At 55.5% G+C, this 16519-nt stretch overlaps 1 protein-coding gene across 2 annotated transcripts in view; it reads left to right on the forward strand.

The window, feature by feature from the left end:
- The first annotated feature begins 487 nt into the window (after window positions 1-487).
- The window catches only part of Dab2ip (DAB2 interacting protein), a 162923-nt gene continuing 146891 nt past the window's right edge, over window positions 488-16519 (forward strand). Inside the window, exon 1 of one of the 2 annotated variants that reach the window (XM_071600893.1) lies at window positions 488-857. In XM_071600893.1, the coding sequence (XP_071456994.1) occupies window positions 755-857 (103 nt within the window). In that variant the 5' untranslated portion in view covers window positions 488-754. Of the gene's footprint in view, window positions 858-1740; window positions 2005-16519 lie in introns of those variants that run through there. The other variant, XM_071600900.1, reaches the window with a different exon arrangement.

The raw sequence follows: 16519 nt of genomic DNA on the forward strand, positions 1-16519 counted from the left end.
TTCAAAATCTTCTGCAAGCTTTCAAAGCCACCCCCATCTATTCACCCCATATTGTCCACCCTGTCCATGAATTCTTTATTGTCCAGGGTCTACAGACCCTGTATCTGATGTTCACTCCTCTTCCCCTTCATTCATCAAGTAGCTTCTGAGTGATGATGGTGAGCAGATGCTGGAGCCCAGACCCCATTTTCAGGGGCACTTCCTAGTGCCGGAGATCAGCCAGAAGGGGGGGGACTGCAGGTGTGCACGTTGTGGGACATCATAGGAAGCTTCAGGTCTTGAGGTCGATGTAAGGAGGTCAGGCCAGATTTCAGAGCCAGTTTAGAGCCAACCTGGGCGTGCACTTGGGCCCAGGGCTGCCTTCAGAGAGGACGCCAGCTTCCCTCTGGAATTAGAGGCGTCCTCCCGCCCTCCCGCCTCGAGAGGCAGGAATGCGAAGGATCAGCTTTCAGCAGAGCTGCGGCTGCCTTTCCGGGGAGCTCCCTATGCAGGCCCTTCCCGAGCGGCCGAATTAACTGGTTCTGTCTGTCGGACTGGGAGAGCAGCTCTCGCTAAAAATAGCGCCCTGCCGGGGCCGCCGCAGTGGGAGTCGGAGCCCGGGCAGACCAAGGAATTGAGGGAGCCCTGCTCAGCGCCCATCCGGGCCTGGCCGGGGACTGACCCCGAAGCCGAGACCGCGGGCACAGCGCTGGCCCCACAGGTGCCGCGGAGGGTGGAAGGCCCGCGGGACCGGGAGCGGCAAAGCCCGTCCGGGATGGGAGCCGGCGGCACGGCCTCCCGCGCCCTGGCCTGGGCCTCCCTGCCGCTGCTGGGGCCTCCGGCCAGCGCGCTCTGCGAGGACACGCTCTGCTGCAGAGGTAAGGCCTGGGGCACTCGCAGGGAGCCTCGTCTTCCTCGCCGACCCCGGGGCCACTGCCAGGGCCCAGGTGGGGCGGACCCAGACGTCGGTACCAGGTTCAGGGAGAGGAGCCAGGAGAACTCTGCAAACTCACCTTTAGTTTGAAAAGGTGGCGGTCCCGCCACCAGGTCCGAAAAGGGTTCGCCCCCATCTGGCCTCAGTGTTCCTGTCTGGAAAGTGGGACAATAAAATCGTTAAGGTTTAATATATCTCTCGGTCTCCAAGAGAAGTTGGGGGACCCGCCGCAGCCGATCGCAAGAATGCGCGAGACGTTTGCCCGAGCCAGCTGGGGTCCTCGGGAGTTTGCATTGGTGCAAGTGTCGAGGTGCCTTCCGGGTGACATCTCTGCGTGCTGTCCTTTTCCAAAGCTCTTGTCCTCTCTTAGGTCCTTAGGGCCAGAAGCTGCAGATGGAAGCAGAAAGCACTGGAAAGTTTAAGGGGTCAGCAGACATACGAAAATCCTTGCGGGAGGGCAGTGTGGGTTGGCAGAGGGGTGGTTTTGTAAGCAAAGTCGAGACCCGCTGCTCGGTGCCCTACCCCTAGAGCCCTGGAGCTAAAGCCAGGGGAAGGGTCCCGGCTGGCCAGCTGAGCCGCGGGCGCGCTCGATCGCGCCAGGCCTGGGGAGCGGAGGGGGCGTGTAGCTCCGCCTGGATCCCGGGCCCTCGGCGGGGCCGGGCTCGGGCTGGGCGCAGAGGGGTCGGCCCTGCCCAGTCCGGCCGGGGCGGGGCGGCCGTGATGGGGTCGATCGACCAAACAGGTGCGCCCCCGCCCCTTCCCTCCACGCCCCTGCTCGGCCCCCGGCCGGGCGGGCGGAGCTGCAGGCGGCTGGGCCTGGGATTGGCAGGGCCGGGCTGGCCCGGTGGCCGAGGAGTCCGGGAGCCGGAGAGCCGCGGCGCCGGGGGAGGTGCGGAGCCGACGGGAGCGCGCTCCTGTCGGACCTGCTTCGCTCGACCCAGCTGGCGCCACGGAAACTTTCCTGCCGCCGCCCTGGGACCCCGGGACCCCGCGTGCCAGTGACTCTGCGGCTTCGCCAGCCTGGCTCTGGGTGGCTCCAGCTCCGGCGCCTTTGGGATGGCAGCGCCCGGCGGCCAGGCCGGCGCGTAGAGGTAAAAGCTGGCGACCGCGGGTCAGGCGGAGGGGGCTCTGCAGGCTTGAGGGATCCGAGCCGGGTCCAGGGCTGGAGAGGAGCTGGGGGCTCGGATGCAAAGTATTGGGGTGCAGGACTGAGTAGTGGGCTGCAGCTTTGCTTTATTTACCCCTCTTTCACCTACAGCCTCCTCTCCCGCGGGGACTTCTGTACCAAATGTTGACCCTTTAAACTTTGCTGAGCGTTTGACCTCGGGGCTCAGGGCTGCCGCTGGGTCCTCCGGATAGGAGGGTGTCACGAGGAAGGCACCCCAACTGGGGCCCGCACCAGCAGAAGTTGAGGTGGCCAGGAGTCTCCCAAAGCTTCAAACCCTTTCACCTCTCCCCACCAAGGCAACCCTGGCTGTCCAGAGCCAGGCACCCCAGAGGTCCCCAAATTTGGGGTATTTTTGTTGTTCTACCTAGCCAGTTCTCAGTTATGAAAGGGCAGGTGGCTGAAGTGAGGTCTGTTTTCTGTTTCCTGTCTGCTTTGAACCCCACCCTCCATGAAAATGCCTTGAGCAAAACAGAGCGAAAACCCGGACCAAAACCTTCTAGCTTCCGGCTCCCAGCCTGGGGGCAAGGGTATCTGGGTTTTCTGGTTGCTGGATGGTTCACACTTGAACTATCTGGTGTGTGCCTGGCTCTACACCTGCCCTTTCTGTCCTGCGGGGGAAGATGGGATTCTATCTTAATTTTAATTATGGGTGGGTAAGTAGATAGCTCATCACTAATGAAGATCATAATCAAACCTTATCCCCTCTGAAACATTAACTCCTTTCTCCTTTTCTTTATCTGAGATTATAAATCTGAGAGTGTAAAACCAAACACTCAGTTTCGGAGCCCGGAGAACCTGGATTGAAACCTCAGACCCTTCTGCTTGCTAGCTGGGAGCCCTTGGGTGGGATTCTTAACCTCTCTGAGCTCTAAAGTCCCATCTCAGTGGGATGTAGCGAGACATTTGTGAGGTAATCGTGGAAGGCACCTGGTTCATACAGAAGGCTTGAGCAGCCAGTCTGCACCCTGGACCTTGAGCCACCTTGTTGCTTGAGGGATAAGCACCCCCTGCCTCAGTTTCCCCTCTCTTCAGAATGAGTAAAGCCCAGACTCTTCTTAAGCAGCCCCTTTGAGGAAAGTGCAGGGATGCACACGCACGCCCTTGGGGACACTTTATTGAAGAATGCCCCACCCATTTTCTTCCCTGCCATTAGCCATGCCAAGAGTGTCAGGCCTTGCCTCGGCTCCCTTTGGGTCCTTGGGGGTAACTATTAGTAATATCAGGGACTGTCACCCCACCCCCCACCCCAGGACCTTGGCTTCTGCAAAGGAACCAATTACCAGCATGATGGGGAGAGGGGCTGACTTGCAGAACCTGGCCCCAAGTCACCTTCAAGATCATCTAGGCCACCCCCTTCTCATTTTTTTCCCCTGGTGCCACACCCCTGTCTGGTGAACATCTAGTCTTTTCCTCTAGGATCCTCTAGTAACAGTGAGCTCACGAGGCAGCTGGTTTCATGATTGGGCATCTCCAGTCTATCAAAAAATTCTTCCTGTTTAGAGCAGAAATCTGTGTCCCTGTTACTTCTACCCACTGATTCTAGCACAACCCTTCAGGCATCTCTTACTGGCTCAATTATTCACTGAGGTCCCCTGGTGCCTGGCATTCTGTTCCTATCCTCAGGCATTCAGCACACTGGAACTGAGTTTGGCAATGATCACAGCACCATTTATTGAGTGTTTATTATATGCCAGGGCCTGTGCATCCTTAAGACAACCTCATGAGACCGATCATTTTTTATCCTCATTTTGCCTATAAAGAAACAGGTTTAGAGAGACTAAGGGACTTAGCCAAGGTCATACAGCCAGTAAGGTCTGGGCTGTACCCCAAACCCAGCCTCTGGATTAGCACCCATTTGATATTTCCTCCCACTCTTTCATACATGTCCATGTGTGTGCACGTGAGCACATGCATGTGTGTGTGTGTGTGCACGGTTCATGTACATGCTCCTGTGCCTGTGGTGTGTGTCAGGTACTTTCATCATATGAATGCGGGGGAGGCACCCATTAAAATGCAAATTCCTCATCTTTACTCTAGACTTAGGCACCTGCCTTGAAAAAAATTCTCCAAGCCATTCTCTTGCACAGCACCCTTTGAGAACCATAACAGTAAGGAATTCTTAGGAAGAGAATATGGCATGCAGGTCCCAAGAAGTCTCAACTCCAGTCTTGGCATCATTCTTTTAAGCTGGTTGCTTTTTGGGGGCTTCCTCCCCACTTCAGAATGGGCATGCCCTTACACCCTCAGCAAGGTAATTGCTGTCTGTGGGAGTCCCCAGGTGGATGTCTGGGGCTCTGGGGTAGGCCCTGGGGACAGAGGAGCCTGGTGAAATTTTACTAGTGGATGTGCAGGGGGATGGGCCTGTTACCCCACCCCCACCCCCACCCCAGGACCTTGGCTTCTGCTTTGTGGTAGGTCTGGCACACCTTGGGTGAGGCCCTTGTGCTTGGGTTTCTCAGTCAGGTTAGGGGGTACCTTGGAGAGGAGGGCAGGACTCTTTTCCCCTACATACCTTCCTCCTCCATCCTCCCACGGTGGCCTCTGACCTTCCCATGACATGAGGCGCTGGGCTGAATCTCTGGGGGAGGGGAATGGGCTGGTTCTGCCATGTGCACATCTGCAGTTTGAATCTGGTAGAAAGAAATCCCTGTCTCTCTGGAGGGCTGCTCTGCTGGCTGTGGGTAGCTCTCGGGAAATGTGTCATCTGAGGACCTCTGGGCTGGGCTGGGCTGGACTGGGCTGGCTGGGAGGGCTGTGGGGTGAAGGGCTCCCCTACACAGACCTCAGCAGTCTTCCAGCTCCGGGCTCTGCTCTGCAGAGCAGGCTTGTTCTGCTTTATCCTCTTTGATCCTGCTGAAGGCACAGAAGTATTAAACACCCATTTTATGGAAAAGGTCGCTGGAGTCCAGAAAGCTGCAGTGACATGTCCAAAGCCCTAATGTGTGTGGGAGGGGCGGGGGAGGTGGCAGAGTAGGGACTGGAACTCAAATCCCCCTGACGATGTGCTCTGGCCTTTTTTGTGCTGTATCCCACACCTCGATGTTTTCTGCACCCCCCCACGAGGCTTTGGTGCCAGAGCCTCTGTCTGGAAGCAGGAAGCCCTGGGCTGTGATCGGCTGTGTGACCCCCCCCCCCCCACCGTGTGATCCCGGGGCAGGGCTGGTGTTCTCTTCACATCCCAGGCTGTGAAGGGGGTGGAGTTGAGGTCATTCAGCTTGGTCCCTAAGGTTCTTGCAACCTTGACCTTCATGGGCTGTACTTTTGCCTGCAGTTCTGGGGAGAGAGAGTCCTTGATGGGCTCAGGGCATGAGGGACGGGTCGGGTCAGGCAGCAGGGTGCCGCACAGGGAGTGATGAACTCAGCCAGAAAGGCTCTTATGGACCTGGGGTGCAAAGGGCCCGGAGCACTGGGCAGAGGGAACGGCAGCCAGAGAAGCCCAGGGTGGGGTGAGGTTGCTCACCTCCCAAGGAAACAGTCTCTCGGGCTCTGAACACGCGGAGGGTGATGGTGGGTCCTGGACGGAAACCAAGTGGGGAGATCAGGGTTCTGGGAACAACCCAGCTGGAGTCCCCCTCCAGTCTGGAGTAGCTGGGGCCAAGAGACCAGCGGGCTGTGTAGGGCCCCTTCTCTCCCTCCCAAGCTACCGATGCCTCTCCTGGGGCTTCCTCAGCCTTCCCTGACTCCAGCCCTGACAGAATGGTTCTCACCTCTCCCTGGAGCAGCTGGCTGAGGTGACCCAGCTGCCTTCTCCCCGTGCGGGGGTGGGGGGGCCCTGGCAGCCTGGCCTCCTGAGGCAGGCCCTTGATAGCTGGGCCTTGTTAGCTACCTGAGTCTTCTTCCTCTCCAAGAATGGCTCCCTGTCACCCACCACTGCAGGAGACCCGTGTGCCCTGGCCAGCAAGGCCTCGTGTCGGTCTCCCTCAGATCTTCAGATTTCGTGCTTCCTGGTCTCTGCCTGTGACTCCCAGAAGGCCTTTCTCCCTTCTGCCACTGCTTCATACCTAAATTATGACTTCCCTCTGGGTCCAGCACAAATGTCACCTCCATTGGGTTTCTTCTTCCTCCTCAGGGTGGGCTGCCCTCTGCTCAGTGCTGGCTGAGTTCTGACAAACCGACCTGCTTTACACTTCCCTGTGGGCTTGTCTGTCTCCCACGATGGGCTCTGAACCTCTTGAGGCCGCAGAACTGGCCTTGTGTCATCTTAGTGCCCACATAATGGGTGTGGCCTGGCAAGGGCCTTCCTTGGTCTAGTCAATGCTCATCCAGCTTTGTGGCCTTGGACTGGCTTTGAACCAGGCTGCTTTTGACTCAGAGCATTTTCCCTGCACCCAGCTCCCCGCATGATCAGGTGGGGAGTCTCTCGGTTCATGCCTCGCACTGGGCTGGCTCCAGCTGAGGGATAGTGAGGGTTTCTTTGGGTTTTTGCAGAAAGACATCCCTGTATTCTTTGGTTCATTTTTTTTTTTTTTGCATATTAGGCTCTTTTTTTAAAAATAACTTTATTTTGTTTATTTATTTTTATGTGGTGCTGAGGATCGAACCCAGAGCCCCGCACCGGCTAGGCAAGTGCTCCACCACAACCTCTTCGTTCTTGATCTGCTCTACGTGTGTACGTGGGTTCTGAGGATGGAAGTCCTGCCTCATGCATGCTAGGCAAGAGCTCTGCCACCAGCCACATCCCTAGCCCTGATTTGCTTTCGAAGCCTATTCTGACTTTGTGGCCTCAAAGATGGGCAGGCCTGGAAGCAGGAGAGGCAAAGCCACCTGTCAGTCCCCTCCTGCAGGCTGAACTTCAGGTCTCACATAAGAACAGTTAGAACTCACCTGGTTCTTTAGGAAAGGCCTGTGGGGTCACGGATGTGACACCAGGGGCCCAGAGGGGTCATTATGATTGTTCTACCCTGAGAAGGGTCTGTCCCTGTTCAGAGAGGGTTGACAGCCACATAGGCCCAAGTGGAAGGAACAAAAAGGAAGATAGATATTCGTCCTCCAACACAAACCATTACTGTCTGTAGAGTGCTCTCACTCAGGGGTCTTTTTAATCCAGGCTCCTCTGACTTTCTGCGGAGGAAACTGGCTCTGAGAGAGGGAACTCTGGGCCAGTCTCCCTAAGCAGAAGGAGGCTCCTCCCTCCCTCGGTCCAGTGCTCACCGCAATCCAGTGGGCTGACTGTATGGAGGACTTACCAGTCAGGGAGCATTTTTCCTCCGAGAGTTCCATGTTGGGGTCATTTCCTGGGCTATGTCATTAGACAAGGGTAAACTCAGGCAGTGGCATGTCAGGGAGGTGGGACTGGGAATGGGCAATGTCTATGAATTTGACCAACACCCACACAGGTGGGCCAGGTGGCCAGGCAGGAGAGCTCTGCCTAATGGAGCAAGTCCCCATCCTCTCATAGGTCATGGTGGCTGGTATCTGTTAAAAAGCATCTGGAGCATTTTTGAGGGGTGATGGGGATTCTAAAGAGACAGGAGACAGGTGGCTGATTTTGTGTTCGGACCCCACAGATCTCTTGCCCAGATGGAGGCTGGCAGGGCCAGCCTGAATATTTCCCTCATTGTCCTCACTGTCACCTTCTCAGCCTACTGTCCTGCCTCATCCCCCACCTAGACTGAGCATCCACCCCGGTGCCCCATGGCTGTCCCCTCTAGGTGACCCCAGAGCAGGACCCACCTTGTCAGAGACGGGCTGGGAGGCGAAATGGGGTAAATGAATACAGAAAGAAGAGAGTGGCCCTCCTCGGCCTCTCCAGGCCCATCTGGCTGACACTAGTTGGAGAATATGTGACGACTGAGGCCACCAGGAGATGGCTGTTTGCTGGGGCCCGTGAGGACCCGGCCAGACATAATGGAAGCTGGCGGTGGCCGGAGCACAGACCTCGGGGCTTTTCCTGGCAGAGGGAAGCCATCAAAGCGGGCGCTGCTTCCGGGAGGAGAGAATTCCCAAAAGGCTCAGTCAGCCCCCTGATAGGGATCTGCAGGGCGTGTGAGGGATTTGTTTTTCGGCCAGGATGTGGGGAGTTAAAAATAGACACCATAATCCCTCGGGATCGTGTCACACTTGAGGCTGTGCAGAGCCCTCTGGTTCCATTATCTGACTTGAGTGGCTGGGCCGCCATCGACGCAGGCAGGGCCTGCTTTAAAGAGCGCTTGGAGGCCTGGGCCCAACTTTGGAGGCCACAGCCCAACTGTGCCCACAATTCAGCAGCATGACCACCTGTGTCTGCGCCCCAGGACCCTCTATCTGTGTTCAAGTCCAGTCTGCAGGAGGGGGAGGGCTGCTGGGGACAACAGGGCAGGTTTTTCTGTATTCCTTTTTTTGGGGGGATGCTGGTTCGGAATCCTCTCCTTTGAACATCTGAGTGTCCCTTGCCCTCTAGCCCTGGCTGGTCAGGACAGGAGCCGGACCAGACCTGAGCTGGACAGACCATTAGAAACCCTCTGGTGCAGCCCTTCTGTTTTAGGACCGGGTGGTCAGAGGCCCGGGTCTGCCTGACCCTTCAGGAGCGTTCATGGTGGAGCTGGCTGTCTGCCCACCATTGCTGTCCTCGGCGACATCCGTCCTCAGGGCCACCCTGCTTCTCCCACCCAAGGGCCAGGGAGTCCCACTCGGTGAGGATCCCATTTTCTCAGGCTGGGCTCTTTCTGGAGCCGGGAGCCAGCAGTGCCAGGCCTTTTGGGTTCCCAGAGAGGGCTCCTGGCGTCGGCCTTGGCTTAGTCACAGGGATGAGATCACTCCTCACCTCTGGATCGGGGAGGATGCCAAGGTTGGGGAACTTTCACTCTGAGCCACTTGTTGACTTGTGTGTGTGTGTGTGTGTGTGTGTGTGTGTGTGTGTATAAGCAAAACAGACCGACCTGTTTGTTGGGACTTTGTACTTGGCCCATGAACTGTCGGCCTGGGGAAGCCACTGGGGCATAAGTACTTGAGCTGTGCCATCTGACAGCTTCCCAGGACAGTGACTGTAAGTCAGGGAAGAGCTTGCACTAGAGCCCAAACCTGATGTCAGCTCTCACCGTGTCTCACGCTGGCTGTGTGAGCCTGACCAAGGTGCATGACCTCTCTGGGCTATAATAAAAATACCTAGCAGCTCATGCTTTCTGAGTACTTCCCATGGGCCAGGCATCAGGTTTAAGGCTCTCTAAGAACTAGCCCACTTCATTCTTCTTTTAGTACCAGGGATTGAACTCAGGGCCACTCGACTACTGAGCCACATCCCCAGCCCTTTTTTTTGTATTTTATTCAGAGAAAGGGTATCACTGAGTTTCTTGGTGCCTTGCTTTTTGCTGAGGCTGGCTTTGAACTCGTCATCTTTCTGCCTCAGCCTCCTGAGCCGCAGGGATTACAGGGATACGCCACAGCACCCGGCTCCACTTCATTTTCACAACAGACTGTGAGGTTCTGTTATCACTCCCATTCTGCAGATGAGGAGACTGAGGTCCAGAGAGGGGGACGGACTCCCTAAGGTCACCCAGCCGGGAAGGGGTAGAGTCAGGGTTTGAAATGCGGGTCTTCCCGACTCCACAGCCTGCTGCATCAAGCACTGCCGCTCTGCCCTCTAGCTGCTTGAACGCCTCCTGCGGAATCATGAAAGTGTCATTACCGGGAGGCCAGGTGTGATGAAGTGGGTGAGGGTAGCAAGGGGGTGAATGAGAGGTCCTTGGCGACACTGGCTTCATCTCCAACTCCCACTTCAGCACCATCATTGAGCAGCTAGGGAGAGGGAACAGAGGGAAGCAGGTATGGCTATATCCAGGTGCCATGGAAGGAAAGGCACATCAGAAGACACGGGTTCACTGCCTGAGTCCATTTCTTTCCATCCCTATACCTTGTTGGCTTTCTGAGATTGTTGTTCATTTCTTTCCTGTCCTCCCCTGCAGGTACCTTCAAGGCAGGTGGGCTGCTGGGGGCATTTTTCTTTGAGTGCAGTGACCAATAGCAAGGTGTTGATTCAGATTTGGAAGAGGATCTGATGGCTGCTGAGTCCGGGGCTTGGGATGGGAGGTGGCAGAAGAGTCCAGTCGTCTGTTTCCACTGCAGGGAGCCTGGAACGGTGGAGAGGCCGGAGATGGGTGTGTGGCCTGGGTCCTTCAGACAGACCTGGGTCCGAGATACCAGCCATTTGACCTCAGGCAGAGCTACCTCATTCTCCATCCTAACTGATCACTGGGGACAGTGACACCTATTTCCTGGGGTGGGCGTCAGGTAACTTAGACCCAGGAGAGCACGATGCTGTGCCCACAGGCAAGTGCACGGGGAGTTCCTGTTTTTGTGATGGCTTATCATCTGCACTATGATGACAAGGGTCTCTAAGAAGACTGCTTTAGCTGTGGTCTTGGGATGCTCAGGCCCTTGCTGCTTTCCAGAACTCCCTTCCTCCGGCAGAGGCAGTTCCGGGTAGGGAGAGGTCTGAATCATTTACTCACTTTTCTTGTAAACCTGGACAGGGACTCAGATCAGCCAAATCCAAAGGCTTCTGAATGTGGGGTTTTAAGGGAGCAGCTTTGATGGATAGAGAAAAGGGTTAACGGAGAAGAAGATTCTTCGAGGTGCTGGGAGGGTTCCTTCTCCTGGCGCCCCCCACCCCGCCCCTCGGGCTGTTTCTGTGGTTTAAGGCACCGGGAGTGTCAGCTGAAGCATCCTGCTGGCCCAGGTGGAACTCAAGGAGTCTGAGCTGGCTGCTCCCTGCCTCCCTCCCTCCTTCCCAAGGGTCCACGCTAGAGTCCCGTAGAGGGAGAACACGCCCTGCCTTGGGAGAGGCCACATGCTTGTGTAGACAGCAGGGACAGGGTGAAGGGTCAGGGGGCTTCCCAGGGGACAGGCCTGGAGCCAGCCCAGGAGGACAGCCTTCCAGGTGGCTGCAGACAGGATGGCAAAACCCACTTTTCCCCAGCTCACCTGGATGTCCGTGGTGGCCACCTAGCTAAGTCAGCTGCGAGGAGGCCCCGCGGGCAAGACCTGCAGGGAGGCGAGGAGATGTCTAACCCTGCCTCAGTTTCCCCATTGGGCCCAGACATTGCCAGAGCCCCTTCTCTGTTGGACATGCTCCTGGGGAGGGAACAAGAGGGACCAGGAGCAAGGAGATGTGGATTTGGTATCTGAGCTGGGTTTGTCACCTCCCAGCACCCGCCCCCCGCCCCAGGCAGGTCATTTCACTGCCTGCGCCTCAGTTTCCACCCAAGGGGGAGAATAGTTCCACCTACGTCACCGTCACCGGGTTGTTTTGAGACTTGGGTGAGGTCATGCTTGTGAAGTGCTTGTCTCGGAACTGGCATGGGGTAAGTGCTTGTCATTATCAACCGCCCTGGCGGGGGACACACCTCAACTGCCCCCGCCTCCCCCTCCTGCCCGAGTTCCTGTTGTTGTTGACATCCTCTGCACCTACCAGCGCAGGGACTTTAAGCATTTGTGTCCTAGCTGGAATTCCTCTGTGCATTGTCTAGTTAATTACCTAATTGAATTAAGGCACACAGTTTTACTTCCTTTCCAGTGCAAGGGCAGGAAGTGGCCTGGTGCCTTCTTTAGGGGGATCGAGATGAGTATGGAGATGTATTTGATGACAGTAGTGATACCTCCCTCTCCTGAGAGGCCTGTTCCCACTTAGAGCAGCTCAGTGGCCCGTCAATCAAGCCGCAGCCACGTGCTTAGAAACATAATTCTCGTTGAGGATGTTGGTGGCTTTGGCCACGTGTTTCTTTCCGTGCCAACTTGCTGTTTTGGCACCTTCTGGCCCACTCCTGGATGGATAGTGGAAAAGACTTCCTTTTAAATATTTAGAACAAGTGACCCATGAACAGATTTGAGAAGTGCATTCAGTGGAACATAAATAAAGAATCAAGGCACCAGGAGAAGCTCGGGTGACAGGGAGCCAGCCACTCTGCTCTGCACTTGGATGTGGGTGGCGCTGGCTTTTGCCCAGCCCCTTGTCCCTGTGGAGGGGGAGCCAAGTGGGCCTGAGATGGATGTGCTGGGCCTTCAAATCCCTGCCCTGTCACTTAGTAGCTGAGTGAATTGAAGCAGCCACTTAAAGTGGCTCCAAAGCAAGAGACACAGAGAACCTGCCTCTTGGGCGTCATAAAGAATTGCCTGGCACTTGCTGAATACTCCTAAGTCGGCCATTATTTTTACCCAAGGACCTTAAACAAACGGCACCATGTTCTTCACCCTATGGCCCTCCCCATCCTGCTTTCTTCCTTCTCCAAAGATAACACCCAGGGCCCCGGGTGACCCGGCTCTCCGCCTTTGCACTCCTGATGGGCAGGTCCTGCTGTGTGGCATGTCCCCTCCCCGTTCCTGCCCACAGATTCCCTCCTCTTTCTTTCAACTTATCCCAAACACCATGCTTTCCATGACATGTCCCTGAGGCCAACCCTGTCTTAAGTGCCTTGTGGCCTTTTCATGCTGTGGATCTGCAGCCTGGCTGGCCCACGTGTGCTCCGTCGAATGTTCGGCTGTTCAGATGCTCCGAGGAGAGGAGTTGAGAACGGCTCCATGTTTGCTTTGTGCAGTTCCCAAACATGGATGCAGTCGTAAAGGCTCTGGGAGGACCTGCTGAAAGAAACCTGGGGAGCTTTGTCTACCCAGCTCTCTCCAACCTCTGATGGTAGCACACGTTCTTCCTGGAATGCCTGGTGACAGGCTTTGTGACGCTCTTGGAGATGTGGCATTGTAGGCACCTATATAACAGTTGGATGCTCTGGCCCCCTTTACCATTAAGGAAACCAAGACCCAGAGAACCCAGTAACTGGCTCCAGATAAGCCAGTGTCTGTCCCTCTGTCACCACCTGGATCCATTGGCAGGTCCTTCATGGGGGTGGAGGGCCAGGTGGCGAAGTAGGGCAGGGTGTGACAGCCAAGACCCACTCTTGAAGAGCCTTTGGCCTTGTGGAGATGAGATGGACATATGGAATACAGTGATTAACTGCCAATTGTGTGTCCGAGACCCTCGAAGCCCCATCCTCAGTCCTCATTCCAGCCCAAGGAAGGACATAGGAGTCGCATTTCCTCTGAGAGGCCAGCAGGCCACACGGCTGAACTGGGCCCCGCCTGACCCCCACCCCCAGCGGGTGGATTCCCAAGGCCCTTCTGGAGTCCCCCGCAGGGACGCAGCCCTTGGAGATGGCAGGAGCTGCAGGGAAGGGAGCAGCCTCTGTTGATCGATGCACATTTCCCCTGCCATTCTGGGGAAAACGCTTTCTTTTAGATTCCTCTTTTATTATCTGAAATTCTCAGGGGAGCCATTACCTGCTGGTGGGAATTATCTACCGTCTTTATTCTGCTGCCTGTCTGCCTGGGTTCTTCCTTGGAGTCATTGATTTGAATGTTGCCTTAGGAGTGGGTGCTGGGGCAGAGGCAGGGGAATACCCACAAAGGCCTTTGGGAAGGCGTTGGCGGCCAGCGGCTGCTGATAGATGGTGGGGGCTGAGTCGGTGGTTGTAGACAAGGCATTTTTTTAGCTTTGCATTTTTCCCTCTGTTCGGAAGGTGTGTGGGTGTGCTCTGCCTGGAATGGGGACAGGTTTGCCGGAGGGGAATGAGGAGCTGAAGCCCGGGTTCTCAGGCCCCGTGGGCTGGGTCACCCCTGCCATAGCAGGTCAGTGCTGGGCATTGGATCCGGCCTGACTCTGGCCTTGGCCTTGACCCTGTCTCCGTGAGAGCCCTGGAGGTGGTAGGGACTCCCTGGAGAACCTTTGAGGAGAAGAGCTGCTGGGAATTGGCCTGACCCTTCTCCTGGGCAGACCCAGTCCTGTCCCCCACCCAGGGCATCCCCTGTCCCCTGGGAGGCGGGGGCAGGCTGGGGCACCCGGCTGCACCGGGGTGGAGAAGGGCATGAAGGGTGGGGGTGGCCCCGTGTGACTGTGCTCAGTGGATAAGAGCCAGTGTGTCAGGGCAGGGGGATGAATGTTCTCCCGATTTCAAACCAGACAAAGGCGCTGGATGTGGAAGGAAAATCCTGGACTGGAAGCCTCCCCCATCTCTGTCCTATTGGGGCCTATGAGGATGGCTTCCATGGGGTTCCTCTTCTCCCTTCCTCCCCGCTCCCTCCTCCAGACCCACAGGGCACAGTTCTGGTCTGGCCCCAAGGGTGGCCTGTCCTTTGTCATGGTGAGCACAGTCCCCCCCCCCACACACACACACTGTGACTCCACCATCACCCTCCACCTGGGTGCCACTGGACCTCTCCCCCTTCTTCTCAGATGAGGAAGTAGAAGTTTGTTCCCTTAGGGGGTCAGTGGAGGTCGAGGCCTTGCGCTGGTCTCGGGCCTGAGTGCAGGGCTGGGGTCTTCAGATGCCCAGCGTTAGAAGGGGTGGCTCACGTGGGGAGGGCCCCTGATCTCTGGTTCTGTCCTGGCTTGCAGCTGGAATTGGCGCTGTGATTGTTACTTGGGTCTGTGTCTAATCACCTGCCAGACTGGGAAGCACCCACAGGACAGGGACTCTGTCACCTCGAGATCAGGGCTCAGTGCCCAGCTCAGTGCTTCTGTGGGGACCAGCCAGGGCTTTTCCAGGTATAAAGACAACTGCCCCCACCCAGCTGGCCAAAGCTGAAGGGATTTTCTGGGTTCATGTATTTAAAAAACCCAAGGAGGCCCAAGTAAATGATCAGACATGATATCTGTCTCTCTCCTCCTATCCTTGCCCCCTGTCCCCCATTACTGGGCTCTGCTTCTTCCCTGCACTGGGAATGGTGAAAGGAGAGTCCCCAGGAAAACTGGGCACACAGGACCAAACACAGGTATAGACAGACAAGCCACCCATAAGCATGCAATGCGCATATTATGAATGGTTGTTAAACTCAATGGATAGTGTGTGTGTGTGTGTGTGTGTGTGTGCGTGTGTGTGCACGCATGTGCGTGTGCACTGGGGATTGAACCCAGGGTGCTGTACCAACTGGCTGCATCCCAGTCCTCGCTAAATTGCTGAGGGTGGCATTGAAATTGGCAATTCTTCTGCCTCAGCCTCCTGAGCTGCTGGGATTATAGGCGTGCATCACCGATTCGGATTCAATGGATTTTTGTAGAAACATTTTTCCCCTCAAGAGGGAACTTACCTTGTAGGTCCAATACCCAGGCACTGCGTCTCCTATCAACCAAACTCTGTGCATGAGAAGGGTTCTACAACCGCACCTTGGCTCAGCAGGAAAGAGCCCCATGATTGGTTAATGATGTGCCCTAGCCCTGCGGCGGGCTGCAGGGTGGGGTGTGGCTGTGTGGGTGCTGCGTGTATACCATGCCTGGCTGCTGTGAGTTTGGGTGTTATAGAAGTTCTTTTAAGGGTTGACCATAGCCAGGCACTGTGGCACATGCCTGTAATCCCAGCCACCTGGGAGGCTAAGGAAGGAGGATCTCAAGTTCAAAGCCAATCTGGGAAACTTGACAGACCCTGTTGTCAAAATAAAAAATAAAAAGGGCTGGGGATATAGCTCAGTGGCAGAACACCCCTGGGTTCAATCCCCTGTACATTAAAAAGAAAGAAAGAAAGAAAAGTTGAAAACAATTGGGTTGAACCTAAATAATGTTGGCAGCTTCTTCCAAACTTGAAAGGGCCAAATGTGCATGCTTGGCAGCCCTTTCTGTCCAGGTGCAATGGCACCCTCTAGAACCAAGAGAATTATAATGCAAAAGCACATGATGAAGGGTGATTGTTGGAAGGTGTGGCTCCTGGCACTCTGAGGAATCTGAGGAGGAGTTCAAGTGCTTTGTGACAAAACTGAACTGTTCTCTGCAGTGACAGAGTCAACACATCTATATGGAGTATCTACCATGCGCCAGGCACTGTTTTAATGAAGACTGAGAAATTCTCCCACTGAACTATTTAAGGCCAAGCTTGTGAGAGAAGAGATGTTAGAGGAGGAGGCAGATCTCAGGATTCCTTTTCTTTTCTTTTTTTTTAGTGGGGATTTGGTGAGAATTGAAGATGCCGTTACACTTGAGCAGAGTGTGGTATGATCTTGGTAATGATTTCACAAGCTCCCTGAGATTAACTCTGGTGCCCGAAATTCCACCATTAGTGACTGATTCCTTTGAATTAAACACTGCTCTTTCTAGCTTAGGTATTAGGTTCTGAGAGGACACCGAATGAGGAGGATCTCAATCATCTCCAAGTCCTCCTTGGGTTGGAAGTTAGTATTTGCTTTTCTCTCCCATGACAAGGCTCTTAGAAGACAGGACCCCTATTAGGGGTGGGGGTGGTCATAGATGGAGTTAAATAGGGGAGCAGGAGCTGGCAGTGACAGTCAAAGTCTGCACTTACATGTCACTCTGCGGGCTCCACCCTGGTCACTAAACTTAGAAATAGTTAAAATTCTTAGTCATCAAATCGCTTTTAGTGGTCATTGTTTTCCAAGTTTGGATCCTAAAGGCAGAACAAGAACTGAAGGTTCTTCCCGGCTCTGACCCCCTGCTGTAGTCTTCCAGATCCTTCCGCTCCAATGGGCGG

This window comes from Marmota flaviventris, chromosome 13, assembly GCF_047511675.1.
Source record: "Marmota flaviventris isolate mMarFla1 chromosome 13, mMarFla1.hap1, whole genome shotgun sequence".
NCBI lineage: Eukaryota > Metazoa > Chordata > Mammalia > Rodentia > Sciuridae > Marmota > Marmota flaviventris.